At 38.3% G+C, this 25,633-nt stretch overlaps 2 protein-coding genes across 4 annotated transcripts in view; one reads left to right on the top strand and one right to left on the bottom strand.

Moving 5' to 3' along the window:
• The window catches only part of LOC124018854 (NLR family CARD domain-containing protein 3-like), a 107,165-nt gene that overhangs the window by 49,430 nt on the left and 32,102 nt on the right, over window positions 1-25,633 (bottom strand). The gene's annotated exons all lie outside the window — the stretch shown is intronic.
• LOC124018852 (NACHT, LRR and PYD domains-containing protein 12-like) overlaps window positions 1-25,633 on the top strand; it is a 101,308-nt gene that overhangs the window by 73,498 nt on the left and 2,177 nt on the right. Inside the window, 8 exon segments of the mRNA XM_046334146.1 lie at window positions 9,581-9,697; window positions 9,977-10,061; window positions 10,191-10,419; window positions 10,805-12,602; window positions 13,042-13,215; window positions 14,617-14,790; window positions 17,921-17,978; window positions 17,980-18,107. Of these exon segments, the coding sequence (XP_046190102.1) occupies window positions 9,581-9,697; window positions 9,977-10,061; window positions 10,191-10,419; window positions 10,805-12,602; window positions 13,042-13,215; window positions 14,617-14,790; window positions 17,921-17,978; window positions 17,980-18,107 (2,763 nt within the window).

Below are 25,633 nucleotides of genomic sequence, written 5' to 3'. Positions count from 1 at the left end.
TATTATCTATACTTCTTATCTCTAGTCTAAATTCTAGTTGTTCGATCCTATGGTCAATTTATTAATGAAGCAAGCCTCTCTTTCTTTCCTTTCTTTCTCTGTCCACTATATTTCGCCCCTCTCTGTCCTTCAGGCTATTTTTAGACCGTAGCCTCTGTGAACAGAGTGACCAGCGTCTGTTTTTTCTTCTTACTCTGCTAGCGCTTGTGATTTCTCATATACGTTTATTTTCCGTCTTTTGACGCTAATAACAACTTCTCCACGTATTTTATCACCACTGAAACTGTTGTTTCAATGCAAAATGATTCCAAGTGGGGCTATTTGTAAATCACATCGGTACCTTACTATAAGTTAGGTAAAACGTGATCGAGTACATATTTCATCACATATAAACTGTACTCTTTATGAACCACTTATTGATCAATCAGAAACTATACACCGCTGGGTGAAAATTCCATTCGTACTTGCTAACCTCAAAACGATTAGTTGTTGCTCTTTTGATAAGGGTACAAACTCCTGTATAGTGGCATTCTCTGCTACCGCACTAAGTTCCAGTGTCATCTTACACTCATTTTCCCCCACACTAGTTAGTCCTGATCTACAACTTCTTACGCTTAGATATTTTCTATAGCTCTGCAAACCACTCGCACTGTTTATGAAACACTAATGTGTCCTGAATTTTACGCATTCATCACTCTTTATCTTAATTAACCTAGACTTATATTAACGTTATAGTATAATTCATCACTCTTTATCTTAATTAACCTAGACTTATATTAACGTTATAGTATAATTCATCACTCTTTATCTTAATTAACCTAGACTTATATTAACGTTATAGTATAATTCATCACTCTTTATCTTAATTAACCTAGACTTATATTAACGTTATAGTATAATTCATCACTCTTTATCTTAATTAACCTAGACTTATATTAACGTTATAGTATAATTCATCACTCTTTATCTTAATTAACCTAGACTTATATTAACGTTATAGTATAATTCATCACTCTTTATCTTAATTAACCTAGACTTATATTAACGTTATAGTATAATTCATCACTCTTTATCTTAATTAACCTAGACTTATATTAACGTTATAGTATAATTCATCACTCTTTATCTTAATTAACCTAGACTTATATTAACGTTATAGTATAATTCATCACTCTTTATCTTAATTAACCTAGACTTATATTAACGTTATAGTATAATTCATCACTCTTTATCTTAATTAACCTAGACTTATATTAACGTTATAGTATAATTCATCACTCTTTATCTTAATTAACCTAGACTTATTTTAAGGTTATAGTATAATTCATCACTCTTTATCTTAATTAACCTAGACTTATATTAACGTTATAGTATAATTCATCACTCTTTATCTTAATTAACCTAGACTTATATTAACGTTATAGTATAATTCATCACTCTTTATCTTAATTAACCTAGACTTATATTAACGTTATAGTATAATTCATCACTCTTTATCTTAATTAACCTAGACTTATATTAACGATATAGTATAATTCATCACTCTTTATCTTAATTAACCTAGACTTATATTAACGTTATAGTATAATTCATCACTCTTTATCTTAATTAACCTAGACTTATATTAACGTTATAGTATAATTCATCACTCTTTATCTTAATTAACCTAGACTTATATTAACGTTATAGTATAATTCATCACTCTTTATCTTAATTAACCTAGACTTATATTAACGTTATAGTATAATTCATCACTCTTTATCTTAATTAACCTAGACTTATATTAACGTTATAGTATAATTCATCACTCTTTATCTTAATTAACCTAGACTTATATTAACGATATAGTATAATTCATCACTCTTTATCTTAATTAACCTAGACTTATATTAACGTTATAGTATAATTCATCACTCTTTATCTTAATTAACCTAGACTTATATTAACGTTATAGTATAATTTCAGTTTATTGGTGATTCTGCTTTCTCCTTTGTTTCACACTGTCCGTTTTATACTATTCGGGTAATGCTTCTTTAATTATTTTTTATTTATTACTTGTTTCGACACCTTTTTATTATTCTTACTGCAATCGCTTACCACTTTATCACATCAGTGTTTTTATCCTTATTACTTGTTTTATTTTGATGTTTCTTACTTTTGTTCCCTTTACCCAATAATATTTAAACTATAATAGGATCACTCTGTAACTGTACCAAACTGTGATAGAGGATTACTTTTGTTCCCTTTACCCAATAATATTTAAACTATGATAGGATCACTCTGTAACTGTACCAAACTGTGATAGAGGATTACTTTTGTTCCCTTTACCCAATAATATTTAAACTATGATAGGATCACTCTGTAACTGTACCAAACTGTGATAGAGGATCACTTTTGGCCAATCAGAAGAAGTCAAAAGCACCCTTCTTCAACTTTATACTCTGTCACAGGAGGGCTGCGCACTCCCTCTTCTGGACGTTCTGTCTAAACACACACAACCTGTCCTTATTCCTACGGTTCTATCCTCACACAGAATTATATTACAGCATTCTTCTCATTCATTCGTTTATTTGCATTCATTCATTCAATCCTTTTGTTTTTACCTAAAAACAACAGTCTTTCTCTATGTGCTTAATACACTTCCTCAACATAAGCCTAGACTGATAGGATTTCTGCGATATGACAAGACTACTGTCTAATCGGATCAGCTTGTCTTCATATCCTATTCATCCACCCCGTATTGATCTTTATTCTACGTTAGAGCAATATCGTGGCGTGACCTCCTGTTTTTACAATCACCCGTTTAGCGGAGCGTTTCTTATTCATAGGATTTCTTTTTGCAGTTGAACGATCAGCACAATCAGGCCTGCGTTCTTCCTGCCTTCTAAATAGTCAGGCCTCCTTTTTAGAGCGGTAGCCATGATTATTTATCTAACTACTTATTTATTCAGATCTCTATTCTTTTAGAGCTGTATTCATAAGTAACCTGTCCATTCAGACCTTCTACTAATTTTTATTGAAGCGGTATTACAGGATTTTTCTAACTACTTATCTATGTTCTAACCATATAAGCAGGCAGCTGTAGCCCTGCGCCCGATCCCAGCCCCAACATGCCGAATCACACACCCGACACCAGCGAAGTTCACAGCCCCCACTAACTTACTCACTAGACATGCATGCACATTCGTATTTGCTATACAATTCCCAAAATCACGCATGCATGCAATTCATTGAATTCAAAAGTTCTTTAACATTTACTGGGTTTTAGGACATTTTAAAGAGAGACCTACGTGACGCCCCTCTCGCTGAGACAGGATCTCTGAAGCAATCTATACCAACATTTCAACTACGTAAGAACAAGCTTACCTTTTTTATAGTTGTGTGGCCACCCTTGTTTGCCAGATTGCTCAAAGAACCCGCCGTCAGCCAAGAACGTCTCAGTCCCTGTCACTCCTGGCAAGCTCGCCAAGTTCTGTCGTGGCAAATCGGTTCAAATATAACGCTTACAAGAACTGGTGAATTCAATTATAGACTTTTAATACAACGTATTACAAACCGGAGTGGTCCGCGGAACACACCTTTTTCAGAGCACTCGCTCTGATTTATACACATACAACATATGAGTCCATCCCACATGCAAATAAAGTTACATCCCAATCCGTGCATCCTGCTTGTTCAGCCCAATAACGCCCATATCTGCTTTCCGTCAGATTATAATGATGACAAGACCCTTGCTTTTTCCCTGCACTCAGCTTAATGCGTTCTCCTGTTTGTGTGTTATCTAGGGTCAGCAGACTATGTGTCTCCTCTGTTTTTAGCGTGTCCAGCTATACTAAAAATACTATACATTCCTCTATGCTATAGGCTTGCTTTGTCCCTGCACTTAGCTCATTGTGTTCCTTTGTATGTGTGTCTTTATCTCGGATCAGCAGACTATGTGTCTCCTCTGTCATTCCTTCAGCATCTCCATGTCCTAAAAATATATGCCCTATATCTATAATCCATCCGTTGGTCATTTGGCTGACCCCCTCCTTTGTATGTCCCTCTGACCTTGGTTTGTCCAGCTGTCCTATGCTCTCATGGCCTTACTCTGGCCTCCTGTCCTATACAATAGACAATGCATTTTACCAGAATGGCAAATGCACTCTAAGTGTATCTTTCTCTTGTGTTACAGTATTATGTTTCTCCCTATATGTACATCTTTCTCCCACAATGCCCACCCAGACCCTCCCCTATAGGTTTAGCTTGTGCGGTCGGAGTCCGCACCTTGGGAAGTGGGGGGGGGGGGGATGTCACGTTCTGACCATAGTTCTTTTGTGTTTTCCTTGTTTAAGTATTGGTCAGGACGTGAGCTGGGTGGGCATTCTATGTTATGGTTCTCAATCAGAGGCAGGTGTTAGTCATTGTCTCTGATTGGGAACCATATTTAGGTAGCCTGTTTTGTGTTGGGTTTTGTGGGTGGTTGTTTCCTGTCTTTGTGTTTGCTGTACCAGATGGGGCTGTTTTGTGTTGGGATTTGTGGGTGGTTGTTTCCTGTCTTTGTGTTTGCTGTACCAGATGGGGCTGTTTTGTGTTGGGTTTTGTGGGTGGTTGTTTCCTGTCTGTCATGTTTTGTCATATATTGTCTTGTCATTATGCTTTCCCTTCTGTTCGTTTCCCCCTGCTGGTCTTATTAGGTTCGTTCCCTTTTTCTATCCCTCTCTCTCCCCCTCCCTCTCTCTCTTCTCTCTATCGTTCCGTTCCTGCTCCCAGCTGTTCCTATTCCCCTAATCAATCATTTAGTCTTCCCACACCTGTTCCCGATCCTTTTCCCTGATTAGAGTCCCTATTTCTCTCCTTGTTTTCCGTTCCTGCCCTGTCGGATCCTTATCTATTGTTCACCGGGCTGTGTTTGTGTATCGCCCTGTCGTGTCGTGTTTCCCTCAGATGCTGCGTGGTGAGCAGGTGTCTGAGTCTGCTAGGTTCAAGTGCCTTCCCGAGGCAACCTGCTGTTCAAGATCGAGTCTCCAGTCGGTTCTCGTCATTACGAGTGGAAGTTGTGTTTTTTGATTGTATTTTACTTAAACAACACTGTCTCTAGTCATTTCTCCTCCCATTTTCCCATTTATTGTTGTTGTTTTCATAATCCATAGGCTCATCATTTTGTCCATTTCCTTAGTCCTAAAACAATATTAAGCAAACACAACATTCCCTCCCTGTGTGTGTGTGTGTGTGTGTGTGTGTGTGTGTGTGTGTGTGTGTGTGTGTGTGTGTGTGTGTGTGTGTGTGTGTGTGTGTGTGTGTGTGTGTGTGTGTGTGTGTGTGTGTGTGTGTGTGTGTGTGTGTGTACCTGGTACCCTGCACATTGACTCAGTACTGGTACTCCTTATAGTGTCATTATTACCTCAACTACCTGGTACCCTGCACATTGACTCAGTACTGGTACTCCTTATATTCTCATTATTTTCCTGGTACCCTGCACATTGACTCAGTACTGGTTCTCCTTATAGTCATTATTTTCCTGGTACCCTGCACATTGACTCAGTACTGGTACTCCTTATATTCTCATTATTTTCCTGGTACCCTGCACATTGACTCAGTACTGGTTCTCCTTATAGTCATTATTTTCCTGGTACCCTGCACATTGACTCAGTACTGGTACTCCTTATATTCTCATTATTTTCCTGGTACCCTGCACATTGACTCAGTACTGGTTCTCCTTATAGTCATTATTTTCCTGGTACCCTGCACATTGACTCAGTACTGGTTCTCCTTATAGTCATTATTTTCCTGGTACCCTGCACATTGACTCAGTACTGGTTCTCCTTATAGTCATTATTTTCCTGGTACCCTGCACATTGACTCAGTACTGGTTCTCCTTATAGTCATTATTTTCCTGGTACCCTGCACATTGACTCAGTACTGGTTCTCCTTATAGTCATTATTTTCCTGGTACCCTGCACATTGACTCAGTACTGGGACTCCTTATAGTCATTATTTTCCTGGTACCCTGCACATTGACTCAGTACTGGTACTCCTTATAGTCTCATTATTACCTCAACTACCTGGTACCCTGCACATTGACTCAGTACTGGTACTCCTTATATTCTCATTATTTTCCTGGTACCCTGCACATTGACTCAGTACTGGTTCTCCTTATAGTCATTATTTTCCTGGTACCCTGCACATTGACTCAGTACTGGTACTCCTTATATTCTCATTATTTTCCTGGTACCCTGCACATTGACTCAGTACTGGTTCTCCTTATAGTCATTATTTTCCTGGTACCCTGCACATTGACTCAGTACTGGTACTCCTTATATTCTCATTATTTTCCTGGTACCCTGCACATTGACTCAGTACTGGTTCTCCTTATAGTCATTATTTTCCTGGTACCCTGCACATTGACTCAGTACTGGTTCTCCTTATAGTCATTATTTTCCTGGTACCCTGCACATTGACTCAGTACTGGTTCTCCTTATAGTCATTATTTTCCTGGTACCCTGCACATTGACTCAGTACTGGTTCTCCTTATAGTCATTATTTTCCTGGTACCCTGCACATTGACTCAGTACTGGTTCTCCTTATAGTCATTATTTTCCTGGTACCCTGCACATTGACTCAGTACTGGTACTCCTTACAGTCATTATTTTCCTGGTACCCTGCACATTGACTCAGTACTGGTAATCCTTATAGTCATTATTTTCCTGGTACCCTGCACATTGACTCAGTACTGGTACTCCTTATATTCTCATTATTTTCCTGGTACCCTGCACATTGACTCAGTACTGGTACTCCTTATATTCTCATTATTTTCCTGGTACCCTGCACATTGACTCAGTACTGGTACTCCTTATAGTCATTATTTTCCTGGTACCCTGCACATTGACTCAGTACTGGTACTCCTTATAGTCTCATTATTACCTCAACTACCTGGTACCCTGCACATTGACTCAGTACTGGTACTCCTTATAGTCATTATTTTCCTGGTACCCTGCACATTGACTCAGTACTGGTTCTCCTTATAGTCATTATTTTCCTGGTACCCTGCACATTGACTCAGTACTGGTACTCCTTATATTCTCATTATTGTCCTAGTACCCTGCACATTGACTCAGTACTGGTACTCCTTATAGTCATTATTTTCCTGGTACCCTGCACATTGACTCAGTACTGGTACTCCTTATAGTCTCATTATTACCTCAACTACCTGGTACCCTGCACATTGACTCAGTACTGGTACTCCTTATAGTCATTATTTTCCTGGTACCCTGCACATTGACTCAGTACTGGTTCTCCTTATAGTCATTATTTTCCTGGTACCCTGCACATTGACTCAGTACTGGTTCTCCTTATAGTCATTATTTTCCTGGTACCCTGCACATTGACTCAGTACTGGTTCTCCTTATAGTCATTATTTTCCTGGTACCCTGCACATTGACTCAGTACTGGTTCTCCTTATAGTCTCATTATTACCTCAACTACCTGGTACCCTGCACATTGACTCAGTACTGGTACTCCTTATAGTCTCATTATTACCTCAACTACCTGGTACCCTGCACATTGACTCAGTACTGGTACTCCTTATATTCTCATTATTTTCCTGGTACCCTGCACATTGACTCAGTACTGGTACTCCTTATATTCTCATTATTTTCCTGGTACCCTGCACATTGACTCAGTACTGGTACTCCTTATATTCTCATTATTTTCCTGGTACCCTGCACATTGACTCAGTACTGGTACTCCTTATATTCTCATTATTTTCCTGGTACCCTGCACATTGACTCAGTACTGGTACTCCTTATATTCTCATTATTTTCCTGGTACCCTGCACATTGACTCAGTACTGGTACTCCTTATAGTCATTATTTTCCTGGTACCCTGCACATTGACTCAGTACTGGTACTCCTTATAGTCATTATTTTCCTGGTACCCTGCACATTGACTCAGTACTGGTACTCCTTATAGTCATTATTTTCCTGGTACCCTGCACATTGACTCAGTACTGGTACTCCTTATATTCTCATTATTTTCCTGGTACCCTGCACATTGACTCAGTACTGGTACTCCTTATAGTCATTATTTTCCTGGTACCCCTACCCCAGGCCCTGGATAAAAACATATTCTGATTTCAAAACTAAATGTTTAAATACAGATCTTATCTTACTGTATTTAATAATGGTTTAAAAAATGTTGTATATTGATGTCAAATGTATCATTTGTACAGTTCTTTATGAAACTCTGTAAAACCTAGCAGTTCTACTGATTTCACTGAGAGTGAGGCAGATATATATTATTACTGTGTAAAACCTAGCAGTTCTACTGATTTCACTGAGAGTGAGGCAGATATATGTTATTACTGTGTAAAACCTAGCAGTACTACTGATTTCTCTGAGAGTGAGGCAGATATATATTATTACTGTGTAAAACCTAGCAGTACTACTGATTTCTCTGAGAGTGAGGCAGATATATATTATTACTGTGTAAAACCTAGCAGTACTACTGATTTCTCTGAGAGTGAGGCAGATATATGTTATTACTGTGTAAAACCTAGCAGTACTACTGATTTCTCTGAGAGTGAGGCAGATATATAATATTACTGTATAAAACCTAGCAGAACTACTGATTTCTCTGAGAGTGAGGCAGATAAATATTATTACTGTGTAAAACCTATTTCACTGAGAGTGAGGCAGATAAATATTATTACTGTATACAACCTAGCAGTACTACTGATTTCACTGAGAGTGAGGCAGATATATATTAGTACTGTTTAAAACCTAGCAGTACTACTGATTTCTCTGAGAGTGAGGCAGATATATATTAGTACTGTTTAAAACCTAGCAGTACTACTGATTTCTCTGAGAGTGAGGCAGATATATAATATTACTGTATAAAACCTAGCAGAACTACTGATTTCTCTGAGAGTGAGGCAGATAAATATTATTACTGTGTAAAACCTATTTCACTGAGAGTGAGGCAGATATATATTATTACTGTATAAAACCTAGCAGTACTACTGATTTCTCTGAGAGTGAGGCAGATATATATTATTACTGTGTAAAACCTAGCAGTACTACTGATTTCTCTGAGAGTGAGGCAGATAAATATTATTACTGTGTAAAACCTAGCAGTACTACTGATTTCACTGAGAGTGAGGCAGATATATATTAGTACTGTATAAAACCTAGCAGTACTACTGATTTCTCTGAGAGTGAGGCAGATATATATTAGTACTGTATAAAACCTAGCAGTACTACTGATTTCTCTGACAGTGGAGCAGATATATATTAGTACTGTGTAAAACCTAGCAGTACTACTGATTTCTCTGACAGTGGAGCAGATATATATTAGTACTGTGTAAAACCTAGCAGTACTACTGATTTCTCTGAGAGTGTAAACCTATATATTAGTACTGTGTAAAATACATTTCTTTCATAATTTCTTCACACAACAAAAGCTAAGTTATGAACATTTCTGAAAATATATGTATGGCTTTTTGGAATCATGTTTCCCCATCTGATAATCTGTTGTGTTGAAGCTCAATCATCTGAGCTCAGAGTAGATGAGAGATGTAATGTTTGTCTCTGTTGTGTTGAAGACCAATCCAGCAGGAGAGACCAGCCTCCCCTGTTCCCAGCTGTGTGTCCATGAAGAGTGACCAGTCTATGGATCCTCCTCTATACTTTCGAGAGGGAGACGTATCTACTGAACAAAGGTAAGAAGAACTCATGGGTCCTGGTCAGTGAGTTAAACAACACTGTCTCTAGTCATTTCTCCTCCCATTTTCCCATTTATTGTTGTTGTTTTCATAATCCATAGGCTCATCATTTTGTCCATTTTCGTAGTCGTAAAACAATATTAAACAAACACAACATTCTCTCCGTGTGTGTGTGTGCGTGTTTGTGTGTGTGTGTGTGCGCGCGCGCGTGCGTGTATGTGTGTGTGTACGTGTACTTCCTGGATGAGGAGATGTAATCTCATGTTTTGTCCACAGAAACCAACAGGAGAGATCAGAGTCAGAGATTCTCAGTGGTCAGTCTTCCCAGAGTCATCAAACAGACCTGGCCTCCATATTCAGTGTATGTGGTCCTGTTATGTACATTTGTTTTTGTTTACCTCAAGAAAAGTTGATCTGTCAATCATTCATTAATGTGTTGATGAGAAAGCATTTTGTCTCTTGCTTAACTTATTTACTTTATTTATTTCAGTTGCTTGAAGAGAAAATTATGACATTTGTGAAGAACGAGCTGAAGATGTTCAAGAGGATTCTTAGTCCAGAACTCCCAGGAGGCTTTGAGAGTCAGATTCAGGATGAGGAAGTGGTGGATGCTGAAGATGAGCAGCAGGAGAGCAGTGCCAGAGAGGGGGCTCTGAAGATCACACTGCACATCCTGAGGAAAATGAACCAGAAGGAGCTTGCTGACACACTGGAGAAAAGTAAGATCTGTCTGCCTCATGTTGAATGATGTTTTATAACATTTAAAAAGCTGTAGCTAAAGTACAGCTAAAGTAGCTGTGTAATTCAATGATATTGTAGCAGCCTTAACACAACACCTAGTGACCTCATCAAGTAGCAGCAGGGATGTGTTGTGGTGATTCATTTAGAGAGAGAGAGAGAGAGAGAGAGAACATTAATAATACCATCAATAACACCAATAATAATATAATCAGTCACACCAGTCTGTAACGCATTATGAAAACATTTACACATTTATACAGTCAGTTTAGAGAATACATTATTATAATTTACAACTTTATAACAGTCCTTCAATACTGTAGGCATTAAAACAGACATAATATTAATATCCTCTGTTATTTCTAGATTCAGATGATCCTGCTGTGATTTGCCAACGTGAACTCAAATCTAATCTAAAGAAGAAGTTTCAATGTATATTTGAGGGGATCGCTAAACAAGGAAACCCAACACTTCTCAATAAGATCTACACAGAGCTCTACATCACAGAGGGTGGAACAGGAGAGGTCAATAATGAACATGAGCTGAGACAGATTGAGACAACAACCAGGAAACAAGCAAGACCAGAGACTGCAATCAAATGTAACGACATCTTCAAACCCTTAACTGGACAAGACAAACTTATCAGAACTGTGCTGACAAAGGGAGTCGCTGGCATTGGAAAAACAGTCTCTGTGCAGAAGTTCATTCTGGACTGGGCTGAAGGAAAGGCAAATCAGGATGTCCAATTTGTATTTTCATTCCCTTTTCGGGAGCTGAATTTGATGAAAGAGGACAAACACACTTTCATTGAACTTCTCAATCACTTCTCAATGGAAACTAAACAATCAGGAATCTCCAGCTATGACAAATACAAAGTTCTGTTCATCTTTGATGGTCTGGATGAGTGCCGACTGCCCCTAGACTTCCAGAAGAACAAGATCTGTTGGGACGTCACAGAGTCAACCTCAGTGGATGTTCTGCTGACAAATCTCATCAAGGGAAATCTGCTTCCCTCTGCTCTCCTCTGGATAACTACCCGACCTGCAGCAGCCAATAAGATCCCTTCAGGGTGTGTCGACCAGGTGACAGAGGTAAGAGGGTTCAATGACCCACAGAAGGAGGAGTACTTCAGGAAGAGATTCAGTGATGAGGACCTGGCCAGCAGAATCATCTCACACATAAAGACATCAAGGAACCTCCACATCATGTGCCACATTCCAGTCTTCTGTTGGATTTCTGCAATAGTCCTTGAACACATGCTGAAACATAAGAGAGAAGAGATGCCCAAGACTCTGACTGAGATGTACACACACCTTGTGGTGTTTCATACCAAACAGAAGAATGCAAAGTATCTTGGGAAAGAAGAGACAGGTCCACACTGGAATAAAGAGAGCATTCTGTCACTGGGAAAACTGGCTTTTCAACAGCTTGTGAATGGCAATCTGATTTTCTATGAAGAAGAACTGAAAGAGGCTGGCATTGATGTCAATGAAGCCTCAGTGTATTCAGGATTGTGCACACAGATCTTTAAAGAGGAATGTGGGCTGTACCAGGACAAGGTGTACTGCTTCGTGCATCTGAGCATTCAGGAGTTTCTGGCTGCTGTATATGTGTTCCTCTCATTCATCAACAACAATGAGAATCTGATGGACAAACCTCAGTCAATGGCCAGGAACTTTTGTGCACTGTTATATGACAAGCCTAAAGTTACTGTCTACAAGAGTGCTGTGGATAAAGCCTTACAAAGTGAGACAGGAAACCTGGACCTTTTCCTCCGCTTCCTTCTGGGCCTCTCACTGGAGTCCAATCAGAAGCACTTACGAGGTCTACTGACAAAGACAAGAAGCATCTCAAAGACCCATGAAAAAACAGTCAATTACATCAAGGAGAAGATCAGGGAGAATCCCTCTCCAGAGAGGAGCATCAATCTGTTCCACTGTCTGAATGAACTGAATGACCATTCTCTAGTGGATGAGATCCAAAGATACCTGAGATCAGGAAGTCTCTCAAAACCCAACCTGTCACCTGCACAGTGGTCAGCTCTGGTCTTTGTGTTGCTGACTTCAGAAAAGGAGCTGGATGTGTTTGACCTGAAGAAATACTCCAGATCAGAGGAGGGTCTTCTGAGGCTGCTGCCAGTGGTCAAAGCCTCCACAGTTGCTCTGTGAGTACATAAAATGACAACTAATCATCAGGAAGAAATATTCATTCTCAAGGAAAATATGTATTATTTTACATTTTACATTTAAGTCATTTAGCAGACGCTCTTATCCAGAGCGACTTACAAATTGGTGCATTCACCTTATGACATCCAGTGGAACAGTCACTTTACAATAGTGCATCTAAATCTTAAAGGGGGGGGGGGTGAGAGGGATTACTTATCCTAACTTATCCTATTATAATAAGTGTATAATATATATTATATTGAACAACACATTGAATCAACACATTGATGTTCACATTAGTAAAACCATTCAATTCTAGGAGACAGAAGATGTGTCTAAATGTTGTTTGAGAGAATAAACCAAATGCATCTGCATATTGTCCTTCTTCAATACTTTTGTTTATGTGTATTTGTGAAGTCAATATGATCTCTTTGTCAGGCTGTCAGGCTGTGGAGTCACAGAGGAAGGCTGTGCTTCTCTGGTCTCAGCTCTGGAGTCAAACCCCTCACACCTGAGAGAGCTGGATCTGAGTAACAATGACCTGAAGGATTCAGGAGTGAAGCTGCTCTCTGCTGGACTGGGGAATCCCCACTGTAAACTGGAGACTCTGAGGTCAGTATTCCTGTAGTTGGTCAACAAGTGATAACTGTTCACCAGATCCACATGTGTTTTCCAGGCAAACATAGTCCACACCATATGTGTTTGGACAGTGAAGCTTACAGTTTTACATTTCCAGCATTTTGGATTTGAGATTGAATGTTTCATATTAGGTGACAGTACAGAATGTCACCTTTTATTTGAGGGTAATGGTGCTAATGGGGTAATGTTGACAATGGGGTAATGATGAAAATGGGGCAATGTTGATAATGGGGTAATGGTGATACTGGGGTAATGATGAAAATGGGGCAATGTCGATCATGGGGTAATGTTGATAATGGGGTAATGTTGAAAATGGGGTAATGGTGATACTGGGGTAATGGTTAGTATGTTTCGCTTTGACCACTGTATCCCTTGTCGTGGAAAGGAACACTTGAAGTGAATCTTACATTTATCATTGTTTATTGTCAGCAGGCTTTTGAGGTTCCAACCAACTCAATGCACCATGGTCAATCAGGAGCTCTCCCTGGGCAGTCCCAGCAGTTGTCTTATATATACAGCTATATGGGGCGACAGGGTAGCCTAGTGGTTAGATCGTTGGTCTTGTAACCGGAAGGTTGCAAGTTTAAACCCCTGAGCTGACAAGGTACAAATCTGTCGTTCTGCCCCTGAACAGGTAGTTAACCCTCTGTTCCTAGGCCGTCATTGAAAATAAGAATTTGTTTGACTTGCCTAGTTAAATAAAGGTAAAAATACACAGGGGCAGAACAACAGATGTGTACATTGTCAGCTCGGGGGTTTGAACCTGCAACCTTTCAGTTACTAGTCTAACGCTTTAATCCACTAGCCTACCCTACCGCTCCTGTTTACTCTGGCATTATCAGAATGACTTTAATAGTGTTTATAAACAAGTTACCTACTCATCATCCACCATTCTGTTACTTTTGGACAAAACACAACCAAATCAAGCTTGATGTAGTCATTGTGTGTTAATATGGGAAAAAATAGCATGGTTTTGAATACTTCAATGCTTAAATAAATAATAACACTATAAGTGAATTGTTTCTATTAATATAATAATAATAATAATATATGCCATTTAGCAGACGCTTTTATCCAAAGCGACTTACAGTCATGTGTGCATAAATTCTACGTATGGGTGGTCCCGGGGATCGAACCCACTACCCTGGCGTTACAAGCGCCATGCTCTACCAACTGAGCTACAGAAGGACTGACAAGCAATATTTTGATAATTTGTTATTCATATGTAGTTTATAATAATGATACATTAATTTATGAATAGATATGACAGGATTTAGGACACTGATGTATCTGAATATTTAGAAAAATATACAGTCACTATTTTCACTACCAAATAATATCAGTGTGATTTTAATATGATTTGACTCTTTGCAGGCTGTCAGGCTGTCTAGTCACAGAGGAAGGCTGTGCTTCTCTGGTCTCAGCTCTGAGGTCAAACCCCTCACACCTGAGAGAGCTGGACCTGAGTAACAATGACCTGAAGGATTCAGGAGTGAAGCTGCTCTCTGCTGGACTGGGGAATCCCCACTGTAAACTGGAGACTCTGAGGTCAGTATTCCTGTAGTTGGTCAACAAGTGATAACTGTTCACCAGATCCACATGTGTTTACCAGACACACATAGTCCACACCATATGTGTTTGGACAGTGAAGCTTACAGTTTTACATGTGGTGCTTTGCTCCAGAATTTAGGATTTGAGATATAATGTTTCATATTAATTGACTGTACAGAATGTCACCTTTTATTTGAGGTTAATGGTGAGATGTAAGCATGTTTTGTTGTAGCCTCTGTTATTGGTAATGGTGAGAGGTTAGCATGTGTTTTTGTAGTCTGTTATTGGTAATGGTGAGAGGTTATCATGTTTTGTTGTAGCCTGTTATTGGTAATGGTGAGAGGTTAGCATGTTTTGTTGTAGCCTCTGTTATTGGTAATGGTGAGAGGTTAGCTGTTTTGTTGTAGCCTTTATTGGTAATGGTGAGAGGTTAGCATGTTTTGTTGTAGCCTCTGTTATTGGTAATGGTGAGAGGTTAGCATGTTTTGTTGTAGCCTCTGTTATTGGTAATGGTGAGAGGTTAGCATGTTTTGTTGTAGCCTGTTATTGGTAATGGTGAGAGGTTAGCATGTTTTGTTGTAGCCTCTGTTATTGGTAATGGTGAGAGGTTAGCATGTTTTGTTGTAGCCTCTGTTATTGGTAATGGTGAGAGGTTAGCATGTTTTGTTGTAGCCTGTTATTGGTAATGGTGAGAGGTTAGCATGTTTTGTTGTAGCCTCTGTTATTGGTAATGGTGAGAGGTTAGCATGTTTTGTTGTAGCCTCTGTTATTGGTAATGGTGAGAGGTTAGCATGTTTTGTTGTAGCCTCTGTTATTGGTAATGGTGAGAGGTTAGCATGTTTTGTTGTAGCCTCTGTTATTGGTAATGGTGAGAGGTTAGCATGTTTTGTTGTAGCCTGTTATTGGTAATGGTGAGAGGTTAGCATGTTTTGTTGTAGCCTCTGTTATTGGTAATGGTGAGAGGTTAGGATGTTTTGTTGTAGCCTCTGTTATTGGTAATGGTGAGAGGTTAGTATGTTTTGTTGTAGCCTGTTATTGGTAATGGTGAGAGGTTAGCATGTTTTGTTGTAGCCTCTGTTATTGGTAATGGTGAGAGGTTAGCATGTTTTGTTGTAGCCTCTGTTATTGGTAATGGTGAGAGGTTAGCATGTTTTGTTGTAGCCTCTGTTATTGGTAATGGTGAGAGGTTAGCATGTTTTGTTGTAGCCTCTGTTATTGGTAATGGTGAGAGGTTAGCATGTTTTGTTGTAGCCTCTGTTATTGGTAATGGTGAGAGGTTAGCATGTTTTGTTGTAGCCTCTGTTATTGGTAATGGTGAGAGGTTAGCATGTTTTGTTGTAGTCTCTGTTATTGGTAATGGTGAGAGGTTAGCATGTTTTGTTGTAGCCTCTGTTATTGGTAATGGTGAGAGGTTAGCATGTTTTGTTGTAGTCTCTGTTATTGGTAATGGTGAGAGGTTAGCATGTTTTGTTGTAGCCTCTGTTATTGGTAATGGTGAGAGGTTAGCATGTTTTGTTGTAGTCTCTGTTATTGGTAATGGTGAGAGGTTAGCATGTTTTGTTGTAGCCTCTGTTATTGGTAATGGTGAGAGGTTAGCATGTTTTGTTGTATTCTCTGTTATTGGTAATGGTGAGAGGTTAGCATGTTTTGTTGTAGTCTCTGTTATTGGTAGAGGAGGTTAGCATGTTTTGTTGTAGCCTCTGTTATTGGTAATGGTGAGAGGTTAGCATGTTTTGTTGTATTCTCTGTTATTGGTAGTGGTGAGAGGTTAGCATGTTTTGTTGTATCCTCTGTTATTGGTAATGGTGAGAGGTTAGCATGTTTTGTTGTAGTCTCTGTTATTGGTAATGGTGAGAGGTTAGCATGTTTTGTTGTATTCTCTGTTATTGGTAGTGGTGAGAGGTTAGCATGTTTTGTTGTATTCTCTGTTATTGGTAATGGTGAGAGGTTAGCATGTTTTGTTGTAGTCTCTGTTATTGGTAATGGTGAGAGGTTAGCATGTTTTGTTGTAGTCTCTGTTATTGGTAATGGTGAGAGGTTAGCATGTTTTGTTGTAGTCTCTGTTATTGGTAATGGTGAGAGGTTAGCATGTTTTGTTGTAGTCTCTGTTATTGGTAATGGTGAGAGGTTAGCATGTTTTGTTGTATTCTCTGTTATTGGTAGTGGTGAGAGGTTAGCATGTTTTGTTGTATTCTCTGTTATTGGTAATGGTGAGAGGTTAGCATGTTTTGTTGTAGTCTCTGTTATTGGTAATGGTGAGAGGTTAGCATGTTTTGTTGTATCCTCTGTTATTGGTAATGGTGAGAGGTTAGCATGTTTTGTTGTAGCCTCTGTTATTGGTAATGGTGAGAGGTTAGCATGTTTTGTTGTAGCCTCTTTACCTTACTCACTCAATATTGATAATGATTAATTGATGATCTTTCACAATCTTGGCATCATCAGGATTACTTTAGTTTAGAAACATGTTATCTACTTTGAAAGAAACTGACTCCAGTCATATTTCAGTTATTATTAGAACAACCAAAACAAACTGCAAATGCAACCAGGAAGTTTATGATTAAACACTAAACCTTTGACTACTTTAATACACTATAAGTGAATTGGTCAGAATACTTGGTCAGAATTCTCCAAATGGGGGGACTAGATACATAAAGTGGTGTTATTAATAAACGTGATGTAGATATGTATGAAAATACCCTCAAATAAAAGGTGACATTATATACTGTCACCTCATATGAAACATTTGATATGAAATATAGAGTATAGAGCCACATTTAACATGTTAACTTCACTGTCTAAATAGATATGGTGTGGACTGTATACTAAATACAATCTAAATATGATTCCTCACTGTCTAAATAGATAAGGTGTGGACTGTATACTCAATACAATCTAAATCTGATACCTCACTGTCTAAATAGATATGGTGTGGACTGTATACTCAATACAATCTAAACCTGATACCTCACTGTCTGTCTTAATTTCTAATAATGAAACATACATGTTTTAATAGATATGGCAGGTTTCAGGACACTGATGTATCTGAATATGTTGAAAAAATATACTGCCACTATTTTCACCACCAAATAATATCAGTGTGATTTTAATATGATTTGACTCTTTGCAGGCTGTCAGGCTGTGGAGTCAAGATGGAAGGCTGTGCTTCTCTGCTGTTATTGGTAATGGTCAGCTCTGAGGTCAAACCCCTCACACCTGAGAGAGCTGGACCTGAGTAACAATGACCTGAAGGATTCAGGAGTGAAGCTGCTCTCTGCTGGACTGGGGAATCCCCACTGTAAACTGGAGACTCTGAGGTCAGTATTCCTGTAGTTGGTCAACAAGTGATAACTGTTCAAGATCCACATGTGTTTACCAGACACACATAGTCCACACTATATGTGTTTGGACAGTGAAGCTTACAGTTTTAAATGTGGTGCTTTGCTCCAGCATTTTGGATTTGAGATATAATGTTTCATATTAGGAGACACAGAATGCCACCTCTTATTTGAGGGTGTTCATACATACAAATATGTTTTACCATTCAGAAATTAAAGCACGTATCTAGTTCTCCCATTTGAAAAAGTCGTAATAATTTGGACATCTTCAAGTATTAAAGTTTAAGAAGTCATTAGTTTTGGTCCCATATTGAATAAGAAATAGAAGATGTTTCTGAACACTTCTACAGTCATGGTTATGATTATGAATAATGATGAATGAATCGTGATGAATGAGAATGTGAGAGGTACATACCCCTGTCGTGTTACTAACTGAAGACTTTTCGTTTTTTGTATCAAAGATTCTCTGTAACTAATCAGGCTAATGTATTAACTAGGAAGATGAGCACCAATGAAAATATTCAGATTACAAAGTTAGAATTTTCCTAATAAAACTTTTCAGATATTTTAATATCTTATCAATTAGTCTTATTAATTCATAAATTATTTATTTTAGTTAGTCTCATTCCAAACGTTGTAAATTGTTGGTTATCTGCACAAACCCAGTCTTCACTATGAGTCATTCATACATCAATTGTCTTAAAATAATTTATTTACTAACTAAGTAATTCACAGAAATGTATAACAAACAGTAGATAGTTACAAGGAAATTATAGTGCATTTTCCCTAGTGGGATAAACCGTGATCGAGGTTTGGTGTACAAAGGGGAAGTGGGGGTTACTGAGATGAGACAACACACAGTTGATAATTATAACAATTGAAATGGTAATCCTTTGCACATGAACGCTCACTCATTCGGGAACAATTGCAATCAATGTATTGTTTACGCTCAGTGTGTCAATCAGGGTCTCTGTTTTGAAAAGTTTGTTTCTTAATGGTGAGAGTTCTGTTTTGTTGTAGTCTCTGTTGTGGTTAGAATGGATAGTTCAGAGTGACATTCATTCATGTCCTTATGGATAGATGTTTTGGTGGTTGTCTTCACGTTCAATGATAACAAATTCCTAGCTGCAGACTAGTTTTAATATCAAAGACTTGTTCTTATTAATGGTATCAATAGTCTATGTTTTGTTTAACCACGTGGGATGGTTAAAAGATTCAGCAGCCTGGTCTCAAACCTTGGCCCTCTCGTTATCGAGTAAGCTGGCCTGCAACCTTTGTCCTCTCGTAATGGAGAGAAACATGGTCTGTTGAGAAATTCTCAAAGTTGGGGTTTTATTCTGGAGTTGCAGAAAAGGGCCTGTCCCAGGATGCCAGACCCTAACTGGGCTCATGGGCGGTCCTCTGATTTGTTAACCTCTCAAGGATAGGGGGACGCCAGCATCCCACTTGTCCAAAAGCTAGGGAAAATGCAGAGAGCAAATTTATATAAAATTATATAAAATCAAACTTTCATTAAATCACACATGTATGATACTAAATTAAAGCTACACTCATTGTGAATGGTGAGCCAACATGTCCGATTTTAAAAAGGCTGTTTTGTTGAAAGCATAAGAAGCTATTATATGATGATAGCACCAGCAGTAAACAAAGGGTTTAGCATATTTTGTTGTAGCCCTGTTAGGTAATGGTGAGAGGTTAGCATGTTTTGTTGTAGCCTCTGTTATTGGTAATGGTGAGAGGTTAGCATGTTTTGTTGTAGTCTCTGTTATTGGTAATGGTGAGAGGTTAGCATGTTTTGTTGTAGTCTCTGTTATTGGTAATGGTGAGAGGTTAGCATGTTTTGTTGTAGTCTCTGTTATTGGTAATGGTGAGAGGTTAGCATGTTTTGTTGTAGTCTCTGTTATTGGTAATGGTGAGAGGTTAGCATGTTTTGTTGTAGTCTCTGTTATTGGTAATGGTGAGAGGTTAGCATGTTTTGTTGTAGCCTCTGTTATTGGTAATGGTGAGAGGTTAGCATGTTTTGTTGTAGTCTCTGTTATTGGTAATGGTGAGAGGTTAGCATGTTTTGTTGTAGTCTCTGTTATTGGTAATGGTGAGAGGTTAGCATGTTTTGTTGTAGCCTCTGTTATTGGTAATGGTGAGAGGTTAGCATGTTTTGTTGTAGCCTCTGTTATTGGTAATGGTGAGAGGTTAGCATGTTTTGTTGTAGTCTCTGTTATTGGTAATGGTGAGAGGTTAGCATGTTTTGTTGTAGTCTCTGTTATTGGTAATGGTGAGAGGTTAGCATGTTTTGTTGTAGCCTCTGTTATTGGTAATGGTGAGAGGTTAGCATGTTTTGTTGTAGTCTCTGTTATTGGTAATGGTGAGAGGTTAGCATGTTTTGTTGTAGCCTCTGTTATTGGTAATGGTGAGAGGTTAGCATGTTTTGTTGTAGCCTCTGTTATTGGTAATGGTGAGAGGTTAGCATGTTTTGTTGTAGCCTCTGTTATTGGTAATGGTGAGAGGTTAGCATGTTTTGTTGTAGCCTCTGTTATTGGTAATGGTGAGAGGTTAGCATGTTTTGTTGTAGCCTCTGTTATTGGTAATGGTGAGAGGTTAGCATGTTTTGTTGTAGTCTCTGTTATTGGTAATGGTGAGAGGTTAGCATGTTTTGTTGTAGCCTCTGTTATTGGTAATGGTGAGAGGTTAGCATGTTTTGTTGTAGTCTCTGTTATTGGTAATGGTGAGAGGTTAGCATGTTTTGTTGTAGTCTCTGTTATTGGTAATGGTGAGAGGTTAGCATGTTTTGTTGTAGCCTCTGTTATTGGTAATGGTGAGAGGTTAGCATGTTTTGTTGTAGTCTCTGTTATTTTTGTAATTCTGTTATTGGTAATGGTGAGAGGTTAGCATGTTTTGTTGTAGCCTCTGTTATTGGTAATGGTGAGAGGTTAGCATGTTTTGTTGTAGTCTCTGTTATTGGTAATGGTGAGAGGTTAGCATGTTTTGTTGTAGTCTCTGTTATTGGTAATGGTGAGAGGTTAGCATGTTTTGTTGTAGTCTCTGTTATTGGTAATGGTGAGAGGTTAGCATGTTTTGTTGTAGTCTCTGTTATTGGTAATGGTGAGAGGTTAGCATGTTTTGTTGTAGTCTCTGTTATTGGTAATGGTGAGAGGTTAGCATGTTTTGTTGTAGTCTCTGTTATTGGTAATGGTGAGAGGTTAGCATGTTTTGTTGTAGCCTCTGTTATTGGTAATGGTGAGAGGTTAGCATGTTTTGTTGTAGCCTCTGTTATTGGTAATGGTGAGAGGTTAGCATGTTTTGTTGTAGTCTCTGTTATTGGTAATGGTGAGAGGTTAGCATGTTTTGTTGTAGTCTCTGTTATTGGTAATGGTGAGAGGTTAGCATGTTTTGTTGTAGCCTCTGTTATTGGTAATGGTGAGAGGTTAGCATGTTTTGTTGTAGCCTCTGTTATTGGTAATGGTGAGAGGTTAGCATGTTTTGTTGTAGTCTCTGTTATTGGTAATGGTGAGAGGTTAGCATGTTTTGTTGTAGTCTCTGTTATTGGTAATGGTGAGAGGTTAGCATGTTTTGTTGTAGTCTCTGTTATTGGTAATGGTGAGAGGTTAGCATGTTTTGTTGTAGTCTCTGTTATTGGTAATGGTGAGAGGTTAGCATGTTTTGTTGTAGTCTCTGTTATTGGTAATGGTGAGAGGTTAGCATGTTTTGTTGTAGTCTCTGTTATTGGTAATGGTGAGAGGTTAGCATGTTTTGTTGTAGTCTCTGTTATTGGTAATGGTGAGAGGTTAGCATGTTTTGTTGTAGTCCTCTGTTATTGGTAATGGTGAGAGGTTAGCATGTTTTGTTGTAGTCTCTGTTATTGGTAATGGTGAGAGGTTAGCATGTTTTGTTGTAGTCTCTGTTATTGGTAATGGTGAGAGGTTAGCATGTTTTGTTGTAGTCCTCTGTTATTGGTAATGGTGAGAGGTTAGCATGTTTTGTTGTAGTCTCTGTTATTGGTAATGGTGAGAGGTTAGCATGTTTTGTTGTAGTCTCTGTTATTGGTAATGGTGAGAGGTTAGCATGTTTTGTTGTAGTCTCTGTTATTGGTAATGGTGAGAGGTTAGCATGTTTTGTTGTAGCCTCTGTTATTGGTAATGGTGAGAGGTTAGCATGTTTTGTTGTAGTCTCTGTTATTGGTAATGGTGAGAGGTTAGCATGTTTTGTTGTAGTCTCTGTTATTGGTAATGGTGAGAGGTTAGCATGTTTTGTTGTAGTCTCTGTTATTGGTAATGGTGAGAGGTTAGCATGTTTTGTTGTAGTCTCTGTTATTGGTAATGGTGAGAGGTTAGCATGTTTTGTTGTAGTCTCTGTTATTGGTAATGGTGAGAGGTTAGCATGTTTTGTTGTAGTCTCTGTTATTGGTAATGGTGAGAGGTTAGCATGTTTTGTTGTAGCCTCTGTTATTGGTAATGGTGAGAGGTTAGCATGTTTTGTTGTAGTCTCTGTTATTGGTAATGGTGAGAGGTTAGCATGTTTTGTTGTAGTCTCTGTTATTGGTAATGGTGAGAGGTTAGCATGTTTTGTTGTAGTCTCTGTTATTGGTAATGGTGAGAGGTTAGCATGTTTTGTTGTAGTCTCTGTTATTGGTAATGGTGAGAGGTTAGCATGTTTTGTTGTAGTCTCTGTTATTGGTAATGGTGAGAGGTTAGCATGTTTTGTTGTATGGTGAGAGGTTGGTGAGCATGTTTTGTTGTAGTCTCTGTTATTGGTAATGGTGAGAGGTTAGCATGTTTTGTTGTAGTCTCTGTTATTGGTAATGGTGAGAGGTTAGCATGTTTTGTTGTAGTCTCTGTTATTGGTAATGGTGAGAGGTTAGCATGTTTTGTTGTAGTCTCTGTTATTGGTAATGGTGAGAGGTTAGCATGTTTTGTTGTAGTCTCTGTTATTGGTAATGGTGAGAGGTTAGCATGTTTTGTTAGTCTCTGTTATTGGTAATGGTGAGAGGTTAGCATGTTTTGTTGTAGTCTCTGTTATTGGTAATGGTGAGAGGTTAGCATGTTTTGTTGTAGTCTCTGTTATTGGTAATGGTGAGAGGTTAGCATGTTTTGTTGTAGTCCTCTGTTATTGGTAATGGTGAGAGGTTAGCATGTTTTGTTGTAGTCTCTGTTATTGGTAATGGTGAGAGGTTAGCATGTTTTGTTGTAGTCTCTGTTATTGGTAATGGTGAGAGGTTAGCATGTTTTGTTGTAGTCTCTGTTATTGGTAATGGTGAGAGGTTAGCATGTTTTGTTGTAGTCTCTGTTATTGGTAATGGTGAGAGGTTAGCATGTTTTGTTGTAGTCTCTGTTATTGGTAATGGTGAGAGGTTAGCATGTTTTGTTGTAGTCTCTGTTATTGGTAATGGTGAGAGGTTAGCATGTTTTGTTGTAGTCTCTGTTATTGGTAATGGTGAGAGGTTAGCATGTTTTGTTGTAGTCTCTGTTATTGGTAATGGTGAGAGGTTAGCATGTTTTGTTGTAGTCTCTGTTATTGGTAATGGTGAGAGGTTAGCATGTTTTGTTGTAGTCTCTGTTATTGGTAATGGTGAGAGGTTAGCATGTTTTGTTGTAGTCTCTGTTATTGGTAATGGTGAGAGGTTAGCATGTTTTGTTGTAGTCTGTTATTGGTAATGGTGAGAGGTTAGCATGTTTTGTTGTAGTCTCTGTTATTGGTAATGGTGAGAGGTTAGCATGTTTTGTTGTAGTCTGTTATTGGTAATGGTGAGAGGTTAGCATGTTTGGTTGTAGTCTCTGTAACTTCCTCACAATTTTTCATGATTGATACATGATTTTTCTTGTTCAAGGCATCGTGAGGAATAATTAAGTTTGTTGCTTAGAAACTTGTTATCTAGTCACTTAGACATAAGATTAAGCCAGTCACCATCCACCATTCAGTTTTTATTGGCTAAAACACAACCAAAACAAACTGCAAATGCAACCAACGAGTGGGACTTGATACTAAACTTTTGACAACTTTAATACACTGTATGTTAATTGGTTAGAATACTTCTGACTTCTTCAAATAGGGGAACTAGATACATAAAGTGCTTTCAATTTGAAACTTGAAACAGGTATTTATTAAAAAATCCTCAAATGAAAGGTGACATTATACACTGTCACCTCAAATGAAACATTTCATCTCTATTTCAAAATGCTGGAATATAGAGCCACATTTAAAATGGTGGCTTCACTGCCAAAATAGATATATAGATATGGACTGTATTCTTAATACGATCTAAATCTGATACCTCACTGTCTGTCTTCTGACTGATACTGCTTTTTAAACTGGTCTGGTCAGTCTACTATAATATTTGTACTATACATGATTCTATCTGCAGGCAATACTTTGATAATTTGTCATTTCTAATAATGAAACATTAAAAACCTCTTACGGATTATGCGCATTTTCGCAGCTTTTTGTTAAAAATCGCGCAATATTTCAGCGTCCTGCTACTCATGCCAGGAATATAGTATATGCATATGATAAGTGTGTGTGTATAGAAAACACCCTGAAGTCTCTAAAACTGGTTAAATCGTGTCTGTGGCTAGAACATAACGTGTTTAGGAGTCAAAATCCTTCGAAAAACTGTTCACCAAAAACACAAAAATAATATCTCTCCGTCAGTCAATGTATTGTCTAAGGCTGAAGAAAATACATGGCAATCCCCTGTAAACGCCTACAGCTTCCACACAATGTCACCAGTGCTGGCATTTAGGGGCGGCTTTATCCTTGGTTTGGTGACGTATAAGCTCTTCCTTTCTTTGGGCTCACAACAGGATGTTATGAATGTGAAAACATGGACGATGATTTCAAGACTTGCTGCTATCGAATACAGATCGCCCCGTGATCAATTTAATAGATTATTAACGTTTATTAATACCTAAAGTTGGTTTAGAAAAGTAATTTGAAGTGATTTGTAAAAGTATATAGGCAACTTTTTCTGGTAGATGGCCATTTTTCTGGATCAGACCGGTCTTCAGCAAATCACATTTTGGGTATACAATGACGGATTTAATCGGGAAAAAGACCCAATTGTTTATGTGACATATAGGAGTGCCAAGAAAGAAGCTCGTCAAAGGTAATGAATGTTTTATATTTTATTTCTGCGTTTTGGGTAGCGCCGGCTACCGCAAAATCTGTTGTTTTGTTGACGGTCTGGTATTCTTGGGGATGCATGCTATCAGATAATAGCTTCTCATGCTTTCGCCGAAAAGCATTTTACAAATCTGACTTGGTGGCTAGATTCACAACGAGTGTAGCTTTAATTCAATACCTCGTATGTGTGTTTTAATGAAAGTTTGAGTTTTATCGAAAACTTTCGGTGGCGCTCTAAAATATCCGCTGATTTGATCCCGCCACAGGGACCTCCTCCCTAACAAATATGACAGGTTTCATAACACTGATATATCTGAATACGCTGAAAAAATATACTGCCACTATTTTCACCTCACCAAAGAATAGCAGTGTGGCTTTAAAATGATTTGACT

This window comes from Oncorhynchus gorbuscha, unplaced genomic scaffold (genome assembly GCF_021184085.1).
Source record: "Oncorhynchus gorbuscha isolate QuinsamMale2020 ecotype Even-year unplaced genomic scaffold, OgorEven_v1.0 Un_scaffold_584, whole genome shotgun sequence".
Classification (NCBI taxonomy): Eukaryota; Metazoa; Chordata; class Actinopteri; order Salmoniformes; family Salmonidae; genus Oncorhynchus; species Oncorhynchus gorbuscha.
Note: the sequence above shows the minus strand (reverse complement) of the source record. Positions and strands in the feature narration are given on the sequence as shown.